General features: G+C 42.4%; 2 protein-coding genes across 4 annotated transcripts; one reads left to right on the top strand and one right to left on the bottom strand.

Moving 5' to 3' along the window:
* Positions 1-1299: 1299 nt before the first annotated feature.
* LOC119137245 (annexin A13-like) lies at positions 1300-6477 on the top strand. 2 transcript variants are annotated; one of them, XM_037276416.1, is made up of 11 exons: positions 1300-1476; positions 2208-2283; positions 2662-2756; positions 2830-3000; positions 3446-3479; positions 3686-3765; positions 4181-4249; positions 4718-4819; positions 4900-4975; positions 5074-5186; positions 5373-6477. In XM_037276416.1, exons 1-11 carry the CDS (start codon positions 1462-1464, stop codon positions 5490-5492), a joined length of 951 nt encoding a protein of 316 aa, XP_037132311.1. In that variant the 5' UTR covers positions 1300-1461; the 3' UTR covers positions 5493-6477. The 2 variants fall into 2 exon arrangements, with proteins under 2 accessions (XP_037132311.1, XP_037132312.1); XM_037276417.1 differs by having other exon boundaries at positions 2833-3000.
* Positions 6478-8053: 1576 nt separating this feature from the next.
* On the bottom strand, positions 8054-16765 carry LOC119137286 (Golgi reassembly-stacking protein 2-like). 2 transcript variants are annotated; one of them, XM_037276499.1, is made up of 10 exons: positions 16597-16765; positions 15928-16008; positions 15591-15794; positions 15445-15531; positions 15239-15369; positions 13105-13237; positions 12910-13033; positions 9728-9832; positions 9489-9614; positions 8054-8905 (listed from the first exon to the last, which is right to left on the bottom strand). In XM_037276499.1, exons 1-10 carry the CDS (start codon positions 16657-16659, stop codon positions 8679-8681), a joined length of 1281 nt encoding a protein of 426 aa, XP_037132394.1. In that variant the 5' UTR covers positions 16660-16765; the 3' UTR covers positions 8054-8678. The 2 variants fall into 2 exon arrangements, with proteins under 2 accessions (XP_037132394.1, XP_037132393.1); XM_037276498.1 differs by having other exon boundaries at positions 8054-8920.

The following is a 16765-nucleotide window of genomic DNA, read 5'->3' on the forward strand; positions in this document are numbered from 1 at the left end:
ATTAAACACACCTGATTCAATTATCAGGCTCCTGCAGAACGTGAGGATGAACTGATCATTTGAATCAGGTGTGTTTAACGAGGGAAACTTGGAAAACATGTAGGAATGCGGCCCCCGAGGACTGGAGTTTGAGACCCCTGAGTCGTAAAGGCTTTCCCAATATACTCATTTTCAGAGTAGAGCGTTATGGGTTGGCTTTTTTATTTTAATCACCAAGAGATGCTTATCGCTCGGGTCATCTTGCTTGCTATTTGCTTTTCCTAATGGTTTTTGAAACAAAATAATATTTTATGAATCTTGTGTCACTTCTGTTATTTTGAATGGATTTTCTTACATTGTTTGCACATATTTCAATTCTGTACATGGCATAGCTTTTTTTTGCCATTTTCTGTGATACTGCCACATCATCAACAGTCAACCTTTCTACCCCATTGTCATACTAAACAAATTACGAGTGTCATGGGCCTGCAAGGTTTACCACCCAAAATCAACAAAACAGTATTCTGTGCAAAAGGAGTGATCATTCAAAATGACTGTTTCAACGATCTTTCATTTCACCGCTGTTTTGTTTAGCTTTTAGGAAACTGCACAGATGCAACCGATTTCTATAACCACTTTTTTTTTTCAATTCTCACTAATATTTTTCTGTCAGCCATCAAATGTGATATGTTCCGTACAATATCTTATGCTTGTTATCTGGTTTTACTCCCAAAAGCATCCATGTGGGAATTTATTTCTATGTGACTATTCATATTGTGTTGCATGTATATACAATGAATACACTGTTGTCAATTCAGAATTAAATATTTATATTAAAACTCACTGGTCACCCTTCTGTTTCACTTAATAATTGAATATTATCATTCTTCGATCCATGCATTCTCTTTACCTTTTATCCTTATTAGGGTGGCTGGAGCCCGTTCTGGCTGACTGGGTGAGATGTGAGGTAGCCTCCATCTTGGGTCACAGCCAGTCAGGGACAATTAAAGTCTGCTTTAATTTTCAAAAGCAACTTTAGCTAAATTCATTTGGAGGTTGCTTTCTTTCACCCCCCGGCACATTATAAGCGGGTGCTGTGCAACACTGCTATCTTGTGGACAAATTCAATACAGCAGCTGTTTATGAAGCTTTGACAATAAATACAATAATGACGTAACGAGCCTGAGAAGTCTTTTATTATATTTCTGTTGATCATATCCATGATATTCTATTTTTTTTTTTTTACATTGTACTTTTAACCCACAAAAAGTGCGCTCTCTCCTTCCGCCACCCTCCCCCCCCTCAAAGTGGTGACGTCGGTCCTGCAGAACCGGACAGGGCAGATCCTCTCTGCAGCACCTGGCACTCCTCTTCATTAGATCTTCCACGAACTCCACACTCGCTATACGAACACACACCAAAACCACTTACAACCTTTCTTGTTGTGGTTTTATAACAACACGCACTTGATTACGGACCATCATGGGCAACGTCCAGGTAAGGAATTGCAAACTTAGGCCTTTACTGTCGTTCAGGGCGAGTTCTGCTCGTTCTTACAGAATGAGGCCGTCGTGCTTTTCAGGTTTTTGGTGCTTTGATGCGCATCTTTTCAAGATGAATGTGCACCTCAATGTACAAAACATTGTGGGCTTTTCAGGAGGGCGCTACTGAGGAGTTTCACGTCAGTTCCCTTCAAATGACGCACTTTTCCCTCAGTACCGTATTGTAAACTTTTAACCTGTTTAACTAGTTATTTTGAGTAAGGGACAAATTGTGCACCACGGTTTCATCGGCGTTTGGAGAAGAGAAACTTTTTTTTTTTTTTACTATATCACAAGCTACAGTGGAACAAAGTATGACTGTAGCAAGTGTTAGATAATCTCTTAAAATGACGAAATATGGACATTTCTTGCAAAGAGTTGCCCACTATAAGGAGCAGTAATTTATGAGAAGGGCTAATCAATATGCTGCATTGCATGAGGAGAGGAGTTGGGTGGATGCTCCTGGCAATGACTCAGCAACACTCAAGCTGCACCAGTCTGCAAGCGGCCGGGATGTCACGCCCAACGACCAGACCTCCTCTGGTTTCAGATCATATTATAGATTCTCATAACAGGCGGTTTGAAAACTAGGAAGTTGGGAACGCAGTGTTATTTATTTATTTAGTTATCATCATGGCATGCAAGTGAAACATTTTCACTGGTCCTGTCTACATTTCTGCTTTTTAGCCCACAATCGTCCCATTTGAGGATTTTGATGTTACAGCTGACATAAAGGCTATTCGACAAGCGTGCAAAGGTGTAGGTGAGTATGTCATTTATAACACTTTTCCCCGATCGGTCACAGTGGACGCATCTGCATTTGGTGTGTTTTTAAATGCATTGCCGTGGCGGAGCTAGGATTTTCTTTCCTTGAGGGGGGTGGAATGTCTCAAGGTTTGAGGCAAAGATACAATAATTTTCTAGAAACGCAAAATAAATCCTTCATAAAAAGCTGACAAAGATTCATTAAATTCTCCCATAAGGGATGACTCAGAATGTTCAAAACAATTCTCGTAAAAATCGGAAAATACCCAAAAGTCTTTATCTGTCGTTGTATGTTAGATTTGTTGAAGACTACCATTAAATGAATAGTTGTTTGCGTGCATACCGATGTTTCTCATTATGAAATGTGCTCCTTCAGGTACGGATGAAGAAGCCATTATTCAAATCCTGGCCAATCGCTCGGCAGTCCAACGTCTGGAAATCAAGCAAGCTTACTTTGAAAAGTACGATGATGTGAGTACCTCCTCATCTGGCCTTCTGTTTCATATCATCAGTACATTGTGTTACAGTGTGCCTATTCCTTCAGGAGTTAGAAGAGGTCCTGAAAAAGGAATTGACTGGCAGCTTTGAGAACGCTATTGTGGCCATGTTGGACCCGCCAAATGTCTTCTTTGCCAAGGAGCTGAGCAAGGCCATGAAGGGGGCAGGCACAGATGAACCCGTGCTTGTGGAGATCCTGTGCACGGCTACTAATGAGGTCTGTCAACATATGCTAAAATCACTTTGGCAGCGCACCAAAGTGGTTTAGCATTTTGAAAAAGCAATCCAAAGTATTAAGTCTTAATTTTAACATATCCAAGATCTGATTATTTTTTTCCATATTTGGACATGCTAAAACTCTTGACTAAATGTTCGCAAAATAGCGTTTCTTGAATTTAAAAAAAAAAATCTTAGCAAGCAACTATTATAGTTGTGAATACAGTTGATGTAAAGTGTATGTTGTTAAAAATAGCCACGGAATACAGAAATCATAGCACAATCCTAATTCAAGACAATAAATTGAATTTGTTACAATATTCCCACTACAACCCCAACAAGAATAGTCGAATTTAAAAAAGGTGACTCTCAACTTGGACTCTTGGCAGCTTTCATATTTCTAATTAAATGTTTATCAATTTTCTTTGTCTTTTTTTCACTATCAGGACATCAACAGTTACAAAGAGGCCTATGCCCAGGGTAAGTTTTATTTTGAGGCATGATGTTGGAGCCTGTAGACAAGTTTTTTTTTTCCGCAGAACATTGACTAAGTCTATCCCAATTTAAAGTAGAGCCAAAAGTTACAGATCACAATTAGAGGATGTCTGTGTGGGGGGAAAAATCTGTACACCATCTTACGTTATGTACTTATTAGAAGACTAAAAGGAGGAACTGTAACTTTGCAGTGCTTGAACATGACCTGGAGGCTGACATTGACGATGACACCAGCGGAGACGTGAAGAACCTCCTTATCTCACTCCTGCAGGTAAACGCGTTTGATTCAACTTGACCAAATTGTAGAATAATCATGCTTCAAAACGAGTCAATAAAATGGAGGACAAATTGGAATTGCATCTCCCCTTGCGATAACCTCCACAAAATAGCTTTGCACGCTTTTCTTCGCCTACTGAGATATTCAGCGACACATCACATCATTGTTCCGCCTGCATACCAACTTCATCCCTTTCACACCCACCCGTTTCCTTCCCCTCGTGAAAAATGACAAGCACAGTATGACTCATGTCCGCAGAAATGTGCCATCCAAATATGTCCTCGAAAAATGCCTTGCAGATGATTATTTATGATCCCACATAATATGCGTCTATTTGTTTTAAGCCATCGCTTGGGCTTTTCCACTTCTCACTATATCTCTATATCTTCATCATTGAATCTGTCTACAGGCGAGCAGAGACGAGGGCTTTGAGGTGGATGAGGGCTTAGCCGAACAGGACGCCGCGTCTTTGTTTGAGGTACATTTTGAAAAGATTGAACAAAACAGGTCTTTTCTGCTCGTGTTGACATTTTGAAATGACAGACAGGACAATTATTTGTGACATATCTGTTCAGCTTGGCAGTTTTGGAGGTTTTGAATTATGTGAGGCGGGGATATGGTGCAACAGCTTCCTCTAGTGGTACAAGAAATAATCACGCAATTAAATAGTCACACCGTGTATAATGTTACAGTGGCTTCAATATATTCATTTTTTAACCGGTATATACAGTTATTAGGTACAAGATATATCTAAATGATTTGAATTTTAGGAGATCATGTAGACGATGTCCACCAACAGCATATTTGGGGTCTTAGGGCCTGATTGTTTCTCATCTAACTCCCAATGCGTCAAATAATCCCAAAAAGTGCTGTCAGCCAAATGTGTTTTAATGAGCTCCAGATTGAAGCGAACGATTTCCTGCTGTCATTTGATCGTAACCACCAGGCAGGAGAAGGCATGTTTGGGACAGATGAGTCCACCTTCAGCTACATCCTCACACACAGAAACTACATGCAGCTCCAGGCCACCTTTAAATCTTATGAAGCAGTAAGTCGGGCACACACTCATTCTGGAGCAGAATCTGTTTGTAATGCGAGTCAGTAAAGTCTCAAATTTTTGTCTTTAAGCTATCAGGGACAGACATTTTGGACACGATTGACTCTGAGGCCACAGGAACCCTAAAGGACTGTTACGTCACTCTAGGTAATAAAGATGCGGTATTGGGTCAGACGAACATCTGCAAACACGATACTTTGAAAGCGTCTCAAGTAGTCTTCTAATCCAAGATGTGTGTTGAATAGTTCGGTGCGCCAAGAACCCTCAACTGTACTTTGCGCGACGCATTAATGCTGCTATGAAGGGACTCGGCACCGATGAGGACACACTCATCCGCTTGATCGTGGGCCGCTCTGAGGTGCGTGTGTGTTTGTGTGCAACCACGGTTGCGTTACATGTGATCAGGTACAACGATGTTGCAGATCTGCTCCATCACTTAATTAAAAAAAAAAAAGTAATGCTCATGCCTCTGGACATCATGGAGTATGACAGCACATTTTTTCTTTTTTTAATTCTGTGTGTTGTTGGCACAATTATCCATCAGATTGACCTGGAGACGGTGAAGGACATGTACCTGGAAAAGTATGACGTCACCTTAAAAGATGCCCTGGATGCCGAGTGCGGCGGAGATTTCAAACGTCTCCTCCTGGAGATCTTGCACTGAAACACTATCCTTCTTCTAATAGGCCTTATTTAAACAGTCGTGTATCTTCCTCTCTACCTCCTCTAAGCAACCCCATTGTTCACTCATTGCCTGCGTGTCATCACCACATTCCTCTTGAACTTGTAGTTCTTTATTAGCTCGCTGTCTGTTGACATACTCTCACCTGCGTCCTTGCGGCAAGACGTTGACACATATTTACTGCCATTTAAATGTGTCTCTAATATTAACATTCATTGGGAAGTTTCATATATATTGCCTAAATGCTATAAACATTAACTACCAGCTTTGAGAGACATTCAGTACATGTATTAGCCAGTACATGAGTACAGTATTTACTGTCAGCCGGTGAATGTGTCAATTGCAATTTGCATTTTAAACACATTCCAGTGTCTCATTATCTGTGTAAAAACACTGTTTTTGCTTGCATTACAAATGTAGTGCAATTTGCTGCAAAGGTATCGTTTGTAGGTATGCCATGGTACTTTCTGCCACGACACAAAAGTGCCGACTGATCACAATAGATGGGCGATTAGCAGTACAGTAACTTCCCTTCACCTGTTTAGGTACACACTGCACACTGTTGTTTAGGACACCTTCATGCCTGTGGGATTTTTTGAAGACGCTTGTAATCACTGTTAATAAATTGCAATCTTCTCACTTGATATAGTATGCAATTACAATTTTCACAAACCTAGTAGTCTTCATTTAATGCACTAACAATGGATGGTTAGACTGCTGTTAACACTGAACTATGTATGCAATTCTATGTTATTTAAATCTAAATTTAGTGGCTATTGTGATAGATTGTTGCATTGTCATGTAGTAAATTGACTCACTAGACTATCAAAAGTATGTTGGTGTATTCTGATGACTGGAAACTTGATGACTGTTACTTTTCAGCCTGCCTCTGTTTTATAGTTTGTGGCAGATTGTATATTAAAAAAAAACAAGCAGACATTCAAAGCAAAATAAAACAGGGTAATGGTAGCACTAATCCTTGAATTGATGAACAAATTAAATGTAGAATGAATTTCAAATTGATATAGCTTACAATGTTTCAGTTTAATTCAAAAAGTGAAACTTGCGTATTAGATTTAAGATGTAGATTCCTTTTTTAAAAATGGTAAATTCCAACTTAATGTATATATTTAAATACTTTTAATGATTCTATATTCTCATTTACTGAAATTGGGATGACATTTTTTACACTCCTGAAAATACACAAGTTTCACTTTCTACTGAACTACAGAGCAGTGACGTGTGGTGAGGTTCATGACTCCTTAAGAGTCAGATTTACAAATATATAAACCCAAAAGGGTAGCTTATTCAATTGGCTTCTGGTTATTTCACATCTCATCAGCACGCACACACACTATTCGTGGTCTTACCTTTATTTGTAGATGCAGTCCATGCGCCTATCCTTTGTCACAAAAATTGCTGTTACTTTGTTGTGAAAGTCCTCCTTATTTTCCTTCACTTTAGGGACCTTTTTTTTTTATTTTGGTCCATGCTATCACAGCAGCTCCGTCGTATGTTTGAGCAACTAATTTTTCACAACAGTTGTATTTCTCCAATACTCCCAAAACATACATAGGTAGCTACAGCAGGGGCTCGTCTATCATCAAATCCTGTGTGTACCAACAAATAACAGATCTGTGCTTTGTTTGTGACATCCGTAGTCTCGTCTACCGCAAAAGCAACAAATGGGGCAGCATTAATCACCCATTGCTCACGTACGCCGCCCTTCAGTGCGGCAGAGTACCGTATTTTTCGGACTATAAATCGCGTTCTTTTCCATAGGGGGGGGGACATACTCAGGAGCGACTTATGTGAATTTTTTCACAAATTTTCAAAATTCAAAAATCCGCGATGAAGTGAAACCGCGATAAATGAACCGCGATTACTGTAATCTGAACATACGCGGCGGCGGTGTTTTACATAAAGGACAAAGGATTCGATCACGGGATTTAATGACTTGGAGTGACAGAGATTGTTTGATAAAATTGTTGTTTATAATTATATGGGCCTGTGGAATATTTTGAAGTGCAACCGCCGTCAGCGGCGCGCACCCGGCATTGTTGACATAAAGGACGATTGATAGATTTAATGATTTGGAGTGACACAGATGGTTTGATAAAGGTGTTATTTATGTTATAGTTATTTGGATAACTGTCAATTTTACGTCAGGCCCGTTCTCAGCTCTTCGTTTGTGTTTATGTCACGTTAGCATACCGTATCGTTTAGCCTGTTGTTGCTCGTTCATGTCTGTTCTTGGTGTTGGATTTTGTCGAATAAATTTCCCCCAAAATGCGACTTATACTCCGGAGCGACTTATGTTTTTTTTCCCTTTATTGTGCATTTTATGGCTAATGCGACGTACATTCCGGAGTGACTTTTAGTCCGAAAAATACGGTATTATCTGCCTCAACCTGTGCCTTTTTACTGCGGTTTTATGTCCCATCAGCAAAACAAAGCATTTCACCTTTGTATTTGAACAGGAAATATGATATTTCAGTAATTTTGACTACAAACATTTTCAAAATAAAGATCAGTGGACAATCTTTTTTTTTTTTTTTTTTTTTACTTGTCATGACAGGTGAGCCAGAGCCTGCCTTCCCTGACCGCACGTCCTTGCTACAGATATTTTTTATTCCCCCCAACAATATTGCACTTTGTGATGCACTGGTATATGGCAGGAATACAAGGCTAGACAGGTTCTTAATTATTCAGCATTTTATAGATTAATTTTATAGATTCAAGATTGATTAGTACAACAGTGCAGGTTCTCTTTTCTACGTTAGGCCGCATGTATGATTAATGATTATGAAAGCCTTGTTTGCTTATAGGGTATATAAAAAAGTGTTTGAATGAATCTTTCAGTCAATTCTGGAACAATGGAACATTCTTAAACAGAAAAAAGTGACAGCAGAAAGGTGAATAAAGGAACATGCCAAAGTGTTATTGAAGGCAAGCTGCAGTGCGACCTGCTCCACTGCAATAAAACAATCTGTTAATGAAGACGTGTTCTTCATAAACCTCCCGCACACCTGGAATCTCTGACCGGGTTTTAGCCTGTCCCTCTTGGCCAAATAAATAGAAAACTAAACAGAGAAAAACAGACGGGAAAGGAAAGAGAAACCGCGTGTTTGTTTTGGTTCGATGGGTTGAGAGAGATACATTCCCAGGTTACGAGGACGTTAGTGTTGTCTCCGAAAGAAGTGGCAGTTCCGTGGGGATTGTGACATCGCCGACAGACGCCACGACAGGCGTCATGGTGACAGAGGCCGAAGGGGCGACGGTCATGGAAGTGGGCAGCATGGGAGCCATGCCCTGAGGCAGGAGGGGAGTCAGCTGGGAGGGCAGCATGGTGGGCAAAGGGGGCAGAGGGGCCAGGCCAGGTATGTTCAGGGGAGCTGTCAGCGGGGGAACTGCAATGGAAAGAAAGGGGGATGTCGAGTCACAAGGTCATTCAACTTTTCAATTTTTTTTTTTACAGATCTAATCAGAGATGTATTTTCTTATAAGGTTTGTCTGTGTTTCTGTTCACGTCATATTTTGTCAGCCCAATTCAAGTAGCGCCAAGCAAGTTACAGGGTGCAGCATTTCTTTCATCAAGCCATCCATCCATTTTCTGTACCTCCACGGTTGACTTAATTCGCTACTTAGGTGCAGTTCTACGTTTTTACCAAAAGAGGGTGCTTGGATACCAACATGGCCTTAACGTGTACATGTATACATTGTTCAAATAATTAAAGATGTTTAATATTAATGGATCTATTTATTATTCAGTTGTACTTATTTCACATTGTTTTCTGTATATTATACTATAGATATTTTATATAAAAAGTTTTTATTTTGTGGGTTCGTATTTTGAGGCGGCATGAGTTGATCAATTGGATTTAGATTGTTTGCATTGGGAAATATTGCTTTGGTTTTTATCTGATTTGGTTTTGATTAGTCTGTTGTGTCAGGATGCTGACAGGTGGAGTCATGTACCTGTGGTTCCGCCTGGCATTAAGGTGCCAGTGCCCGCTAGTGAGATGGTGCCAAGGTCCGGGAGCGTAAGGTTGAGATTGGGAAGATTGGGCAACGGAGGTAAACCAGCTGGGAGTGGCATCAACCCTAAAAGGAAAACACAACATGCATATTAAATCACCTCACTTAGTGTGTGAAGAAAAAGTTGTCATCACTGCAAACAGTCAACTGGCATGGCGCAGTTAAACTGACCCACCCACCTGGTAGTGTGGTGGCGGGGTTGAAGGTGGCTGTGGCAGGATTGAGGGGGGCGAGGGGGCTGAGGGTCGGATTGGAGGAGGGCAGCAGGGGAACTGTCGGCAAACCTGGTGAGGGAGCCAAGAGCCACGTTTGTGAGTATTGTGACAGTTTTGTGTGCCATCAAATATAAAGAAATAAATAAAATAAAAAATGTACCCGACTCGGCCCAATTATTTCTTGCAGCATTTTCGATAAGTCTTAATGTCATGTCTTTGTAGTCTGTGATCAGTGTTAAGATAGAGTAGGTCACGTGACTAGAATCAGGAAGTAAGCGCATGTTTCAGCACAGTGTTGAAAGAGAACGCTGCTTGCTCTATTCTCTCCTGCAGTTCGGCAAAACTACTACCTACATTTTGTGTTATACAAGGAATCGTTGGTATGTATCTTTGTTTAAGTTATTATGGCTCGAAATAGATCTTTTGAGTTCTGAAATTATAGTTTCTGTGATGTTAGACGATAGGATAAAAGCATGATTGAGATTTCATATCGATTTAATTCATTTAGTTCGTATGACTGATTATACAATGTGGTTTGTATTCTCCCAGTTTCACCCTTTCCCTTGTTATTAAACCTGGAGTCAACCTTCAACTTGGCCTTCAGAGTCTTGATGAGTGAAAGTGGTTGAGCTTACTGTCTTCGGATATTCAACATATTTGGAGGGCAGGATAGTGAAACAACGTCTTCATCTCAGAAGGTAACAAAGTTAAACGCCAAACTCAGACTATGGATGGACAAAAAGAACAGTCACTGAAGTCTAAATCTTACAAATCATGTTCTACAAAAACGTCCTCTGGCAATGCTGCTGCCATGGCCCGCGCCGAAGCCGAGGCAGCGAAAGTACTCCTTTCCTTCACAGATAAAGAAATGATTCTGAAAATGGAAAAGGCACAATTAGAGGCACGCATGATGAAGCTATCACTAGAGAAAAACGTGGCTGCGGCTGAGGCCAAAGCAGAGTCTCTAGAAGCAGCGGCTAGCATCAACGGTAGTGAGCGAGGTAGCAGGAAGATTCAACTCGATGAGAATCCCTTTAACCCACTGGAATGGACCAGAGAATATGTCGCTCAGCAGTCCAAGGAGCATTCAACCACTGCGCTGGAAGAATACGCTCTTACCGAAACTGACCCGCTAAACGTATTATCCAACCCGCCTCCGCACCTTCTCACTCAGGATGACACTAACCAGCTATACACAGAGCCCCCAGCGCCGCCACATGTACTCTCCCAGGATGAGCCTGTTAAGCTACGTACTCGGCTAACCTTGGCATCACAACCATTTTCTCAAGACGAGCCTGGACAGCGATTCACAGACCCAACAATGGCACCACATCTACACTCTCACGACGAGGCAAGACGGCTACACGTAGAGTCTGCATCAGCACCTTATCTTCCCCCGCAAGGTGACGATTCATATCTACGTGCAAATACCGTGCCAGGTAACTCTATTACAGCTCCACGGCCCATATCAGAGAATGGTCCGACCGATGCCAACCTCACCTATACACCAGCGAACAGACTACCAGCTCATTGGCCACAACAACATGCCCCTCTCACATCTCTTATTCCAAGAGATACACAGGGCCAACAGGGCACAAATACAGCTACACCCAGATACCGGGGTCCATCACGTCCTACCGTGCCCAACTACACACCCCAAAGCAACCAGCACGACCAATCAGGTATGAACGATGTTGTCAGATATTTCGCCCGTCGCGAGCTGGTCACTACAGGTATGACTCAATTCAACGACAAGCCTGCAAGCTACAGAGCTTGGCAACTGTTCTTCCAAAACGCTGTGAGAGGATTCAATCTCACTCCCAGCGAAGAGATGGATCTACTAGTCAAGTGGCTCGGGAAAGAGTCGGGAGAGCATGCAAAGCGTATCAGGGATGTCAATGCTAATCACCCCCAACGAGGACTCCAGATGACATGGGACAGACTGGACGGATGCTACGGAGCCCCTGAAGTAGTCGAAGAGGCTCTCTTCCAACGCATCAACAATTTCCCAAAAATCACCAACAAAGACTGTGCAAAGCTCCATGAGCTCAGTGACCTCTTGATGGAATTAAGAGCAGCCAAGGCAGATGGAACCCTTCCAGGCCTTCAGTACCTAGACACAGCCAGAGGAATAAGTCCCCTGGTTCAAAGGCTGCCCTTTAGCCTGCAAGAGAAGTGGCGGACTAACGGATTCAGCTACAAACAACGTTATGGAGTTTCATTCCCCCCCTTCGAAATTTTCGTGGACTTCATCTTCCATCAGGCTAAAATCATGAATGACCCGAGCTTCAAGGTCATTAGCCAAACGGACATTCCTGAACCAAGCAAGAACATGAAAATGCACAGACAAAGGGAGATCTCAGTCCACAAGACGGACGTCGGTGCTGCGGAGCGCAGCGCTGGAGCCGAGAGCCCCGATCTAGTGCCCTATTCACAAAAAGCCCCACCTGTTAAGGAAATGTCGGGCTTTTTGGGAGTAACCCATAGAAGAGAGGAGAGCGTTCCTGAAAGAGCACAGAATCTGCTTTAAATGTTGCACATCTACTAAACACATGGCCCAGGATTGCAAGTATACAGCCACATGTATTGAATGCGGGAGTGGGAAACATAACTCTGCACGTCACCCTGGACCAGTATCGCAGACCAAGGAGCCAGCCAGTAGTCTGTGATCAGTGTTAAGATAGAGTAGGTCACGTGACTAGAATCAGGAAGTAAGCGCATGTTTCAGCACAGTGTTGAAAGAGAACGCTGCTTGTTCTACTCTCTCCTGCAGTTCGTAATGTAACTACTACCTACATTTTGTGTTATACAAGGCATCGTTGGTATGTATCTTTGTTTAAGTTATTATGGATCGAAATAGATTTTTGAGTTCTGAAATTATAGTTTCTGTGATGTTAGACGATAGGATAAAAGCATGATTGAGATTTCATATCGATTTAATTCATTTAGTTCGTATGACTGATTATACAATGTGGTTTGAATTCTCCCAGTTTCACCCTTTCCCTTGTTATTAAACCTGGAGTCAACCTTCAACCTGGCCTAGTGGTTGACCTTACCGTCTTCGGATATTCAACATATTTGGAGGGCAGGATACATAACATAGATTACAATGTTGGTGTTATGATCACATAAAATACAGGACGTACCGGTCTGCAGTTCGCTCGGCATGGTGGGCGGGGCTGTAGTGATTGACAGGCCTGACAGCGAGTCTTCAAGGCCAGAGGGGATAGTGTGGGCAGTAGGAGGCGGGGTCACCGCTGATAACTGGACCTGGGCAAAAAGTTCTTCATTTTCACAGCTGCTAAAAGATATTGTAGAAGTGGAATGTTGACATTATAAACCTCAGTGAATCCATCCTTCAACGGACTGATGGGCCCTCCAGAAGCATTCCCTGGAAAGCTGAACTTCTTTCCCTCCTCAAAAGGTCGTGTAGGAATCCTGTGGAGGTATCCATAGCCAATCCCGCATCCAAGGCTGTGGTGGAGAGAAAATGAACAAAGATGATATTTTAAGTCAAATGTTGACATTCTGTCAATGATGCCTACAGACCTCAAGCACTAATAATCTACCAATATATAAAAAAAATAATAATCTGGTCGACAAAAAAAAAAATCTTAACTACCGTAATTTTCGGACTAAAAATCGTGTTTTTTTCCATAGTTTGGGTGGGGGGGGGCGACTTATACTCAGGAGCGACTTGTGTTTTTTTTCACAAATTTTCAAAAAAAAAAAAAAAAGAAAAAAAAATGAAACCGCGATAAACGAACCGCAATGTAGCAAGGGATTACTGTAATTTGAATTTCAAGTGACGTCAGCAGCGCGACGTCGCGGTCAGCAGCGCGCCGTCGCGGTCAGCAGCGCGACGTCAGCAGCGCGACGTCAGCAGCGCGACGTCAGCAGCGCGACGCGGCGTTGTTTACATAAAGGACAAAGATTGACTCGACGGAGCTCTCTTTCACTTCCGTGGATTGAAGTCGGGGGCCGGCGCTCGGCCGGGTGGCTGTCCAGGGACGGTGGATGGGGCTCGGACAATGCTTTTACGCACGCCCGGTCCTCTACCGAGCTGTCTTTCACCTCCGTGGATGGAAGTCGAGGGCCGGCGCTCGGCCGGGTGGCTGTCCGGGGACGGTGGATGGGGCTCGGTCATGGCTTTTACGCACGCCCGGTCCTATTCTATGGAGCTCTCTTCCATTTCCGTGGCTGGAAGTCCACGCCGCCACACGCCTGGAAGTTTGTTTTGTTAAATAAAGAGCCGTTTACCAAACCCACGTCTTTCCTTGAACTTTGTTAACGCTACAATATAGTTATATAGTAGATCTGTGGAATAACGACGAGGCTGACGTCAGGGCGCACGCACGCGCGGCGTTGTTGACAAAGGACGAGGAATTTGATCGATGGATTTAATGATTTAGAGTGCACAGATGGTTTGATAACATTATTGCTTATATAACAGTTATTTGATATATAATTTATATATCGTTATATGGGCCTGTGGAATATTTTGAAGTGCAAGAGCCGTCAGCGGCGCGCACGCATTGTTGACAAAGGACGATTGATGGATTTAATGAATTGGAGTGACAGATGGTTTTATTAACGTGTTATTTATGTAATCGTTTTTTTGAATAACTCTGAATTTTACGTCAGGGCCCTTCTCAGCTCTTAGTTTGTGTTTATGTCACGTTAGCATACCTATCGTTTAGCCTGTTGTTGCTCGTTCATGACTGTTCTTGGTGTTGGATTTTGTCGAATAAATTGCCCCCCAAAATGCGACTTATACTCCGGAGCGACTTATATGTTTTTTTTCACTTTTTTGGGCATTTTATGGCTGGTGCGACTTATACTCCGGTGCGACTTATAGTCCGAAAATTACGGTACCATGAAATGGTCACTGATGGAAAAATAAAAAGTTATTATTATTACTACTACTACTACAACTAACGCACAAGTATTTGTTGGTGTCTAATATGTGCATTTCCCGGATTCATTTGACTTTGGCCATGTGGTTTTATCACCATGATTTCTCCTCCAATTATACTCTAACAGCAACCATGAGTGAGGCCCTTAAGCAAAAAGAACAATTGCGTTTTACCGCTGCTGCTACTTTAATTAAATGACTAATAATAGCTTCCCAAAGTATCGTCTTGAAGTACAAATCCCCAAAGCACACAACTATAAATGAGATGGATTGTTGTATATTCCTGCTTGGAAAGCTCGCTCTAACTAACATTAGCGATAAACAGACTAATTACCTCCTTGGTTTGTTTGTTACTCGCCTAGTTGAAGATGTTTCTTCTAATTGGAACCATGATCCCAAGACTAACTTCAAGTAAAGAAAACATTGCACAGCTTCGTGCTGACGAATCTGTGCGATCATTATAGTTTTTTAATATACACAGAAAATTTTACAATATCGCTAAGGACTAAAAATGGACATTATGTTCTTTTGCAAGGAAAGGTGAATATCTTTAATATTACCTTCCCTCTCCTCCCCAGGCACTGTTGGGTGTAATGACCACCTCTCTGCAGTTGTCAGTATCTGTGTTGTACACGTAGAGCTTCAGTCCCTTCCCCTCGTGGCTCTCGATCAATGAGAACAAGTCCTCGGACTGCGCAGGAAAGACAATCAATTATCACGACCGGGTAAAAGAGGACAAACACAGGTTCATGCATTGATAGCCCACCTCATTCATAACAGTGTCCGCTCCAATGATGTAGTCAGTGTGTGGTCTCAAACCAGCGAGAGCTGCGGGTGAATTTGGCTCCACTTCCTAGGAAGTGTGCAGCAGGTTAGCGTTGGGCGACAGCTGCGAGAGTGAGGTTTACATACCAGCACGTGCCAGACGTTCTCATTGGCACCTTCAAAGCTGCAGAAGCGAATGGAGACCCCGAGCAAGCCCTGGCCACCCCACAGGTTGCTGGGTGTGACTGTGGACTCCCTCAGCTCCAGAGTCTTTGAGGAGTATACTAACATCTTGGCTGGTTTCTCCACACTGGCTTTCAGAAGGTCCTTCAAGGTGTCATTGTCCTTGTTCTGTGGACCAAATGTCATACAGAAGAAGCAATTAGGTAAGTGTTCATCCTATTATATTAGCTCACTACAGACAACTGTTTTTATTTTTTTAGTTTGAATTTCGAGTTGTGAGCACATTCCACAGTTGACTTACCAGGCGGGTGTTATTGATGGAGACAATGAAGTCAAAAAAAGGTTCCAGTCCTGCTCGGTGACCTGGGGAATTCTCCTGAACCTGCAAGACAAAGAGTAGGGATGCCCAAATGTGTATCAATCTCTGGATTGTTTGTGGAAAGTACAAAACACATGATCTCAGTCTTCAGGTGAATAATGAAGATATCGAGTGGGATCTAAATGCTTGCATTGCTTTATTTCTGTCAATGCATAGGAATGCCAAAATTAGCATTTAGCTCACGATGTTAAAATTCAGAGAATGGGAAAATTCACAACAAATGCGGTGCACACACGTTTTAAATATCCCTCACTGCACAGATAAAGAGTCCACACATCATACAACGAGAGCATTCTGCAAACCATTGTGGCAGGTGCCATTCGCTGCAGCCGCGTAGCATGTAGCATGTAGCATTTAGCAACTTATTGCTTTAGGCAAGTACATTTTACAGGTTGCCACTTGTAGGCGCAAACCGAAAGCATCCCATACACACGACAACGTTGCATGTGTGATTTGTGTTTCTCCGCCACATTGGCCCGACATGACACTCATCTTACTAGTCAACACAGTGCTGGAAAATTAGCAATGCTAGGCTACGTGCTAGAAGCAGGATATCACTCAGGAATCAGGATATGCATGCAAATAACTCACACGGAGGACGTGGTAGCCCTCTGAGCCACCGCCAGGTATCTCCACACTCTGCGATCCTCCCATGATACCGCTTACTTAAGGTTTTGCAAGCTAAGTCCGAGGAACGATAGGTACCCGACTACTTGTACAGACCGGGTACACGTCGTCAAATGGGTAGTCATCCGCTACG

The sequence above is a fragment of the Syngnathus acus genome, chromosome 17 (assembly GCF_901709675.1).
Source record: "Syngnathus acus chromosome 17, fSynAcu1.2, whole genome shotgun sequence".
NCBI classification, from domain to species: Eukaryota; Metazoa; Chordata; class Actinopteri; order Syngnathiformes; family Syngnathidae; genus Syngnathus; species Syngnathus acus.

Bases quoted from the DNA above. Each gene is read 5' to 3' on its own strand.
- LOC119137245 (XM_037276416.1), top strand. The intron at 2,284-2,661 runs GTGAGTATGTCA...GTGCTCCTTCAG, and splicing joins ACAAGCGTGCAAAGGTGTAG to GTACGGATGAAGAAGCCATT. The intron at 4,250-4,717 runs GTACATTTTGAA...CGTAACCACCAG, and splicing joins ACGCCGCGTCTTTGTTTGAG to GCAGGAGAAGGCATGTTTGG.
- LOC119137286 (XM_037276498.1), bottom strand. From the start codon at position 16,659: ATGGGAGGATCGCAGAGTGTGGAGATACCTGGCGGTGGCTCAGAGGGC. The intron at 15,370-15,444 runs GTGGGCTATCAA...TTTCCTGCGCAG, and splicing joins CGGACACTGTTATGAATGAG to TCCGAGGACTTGTTCTCATT. The intron at 9,615-9,727 runs GTGGGTGGGTCA...TTTTCCTTTTAG, and splicing joins CCCCGCCACCACACTACCAG to GGTTGATGCCACTCCCAGCT.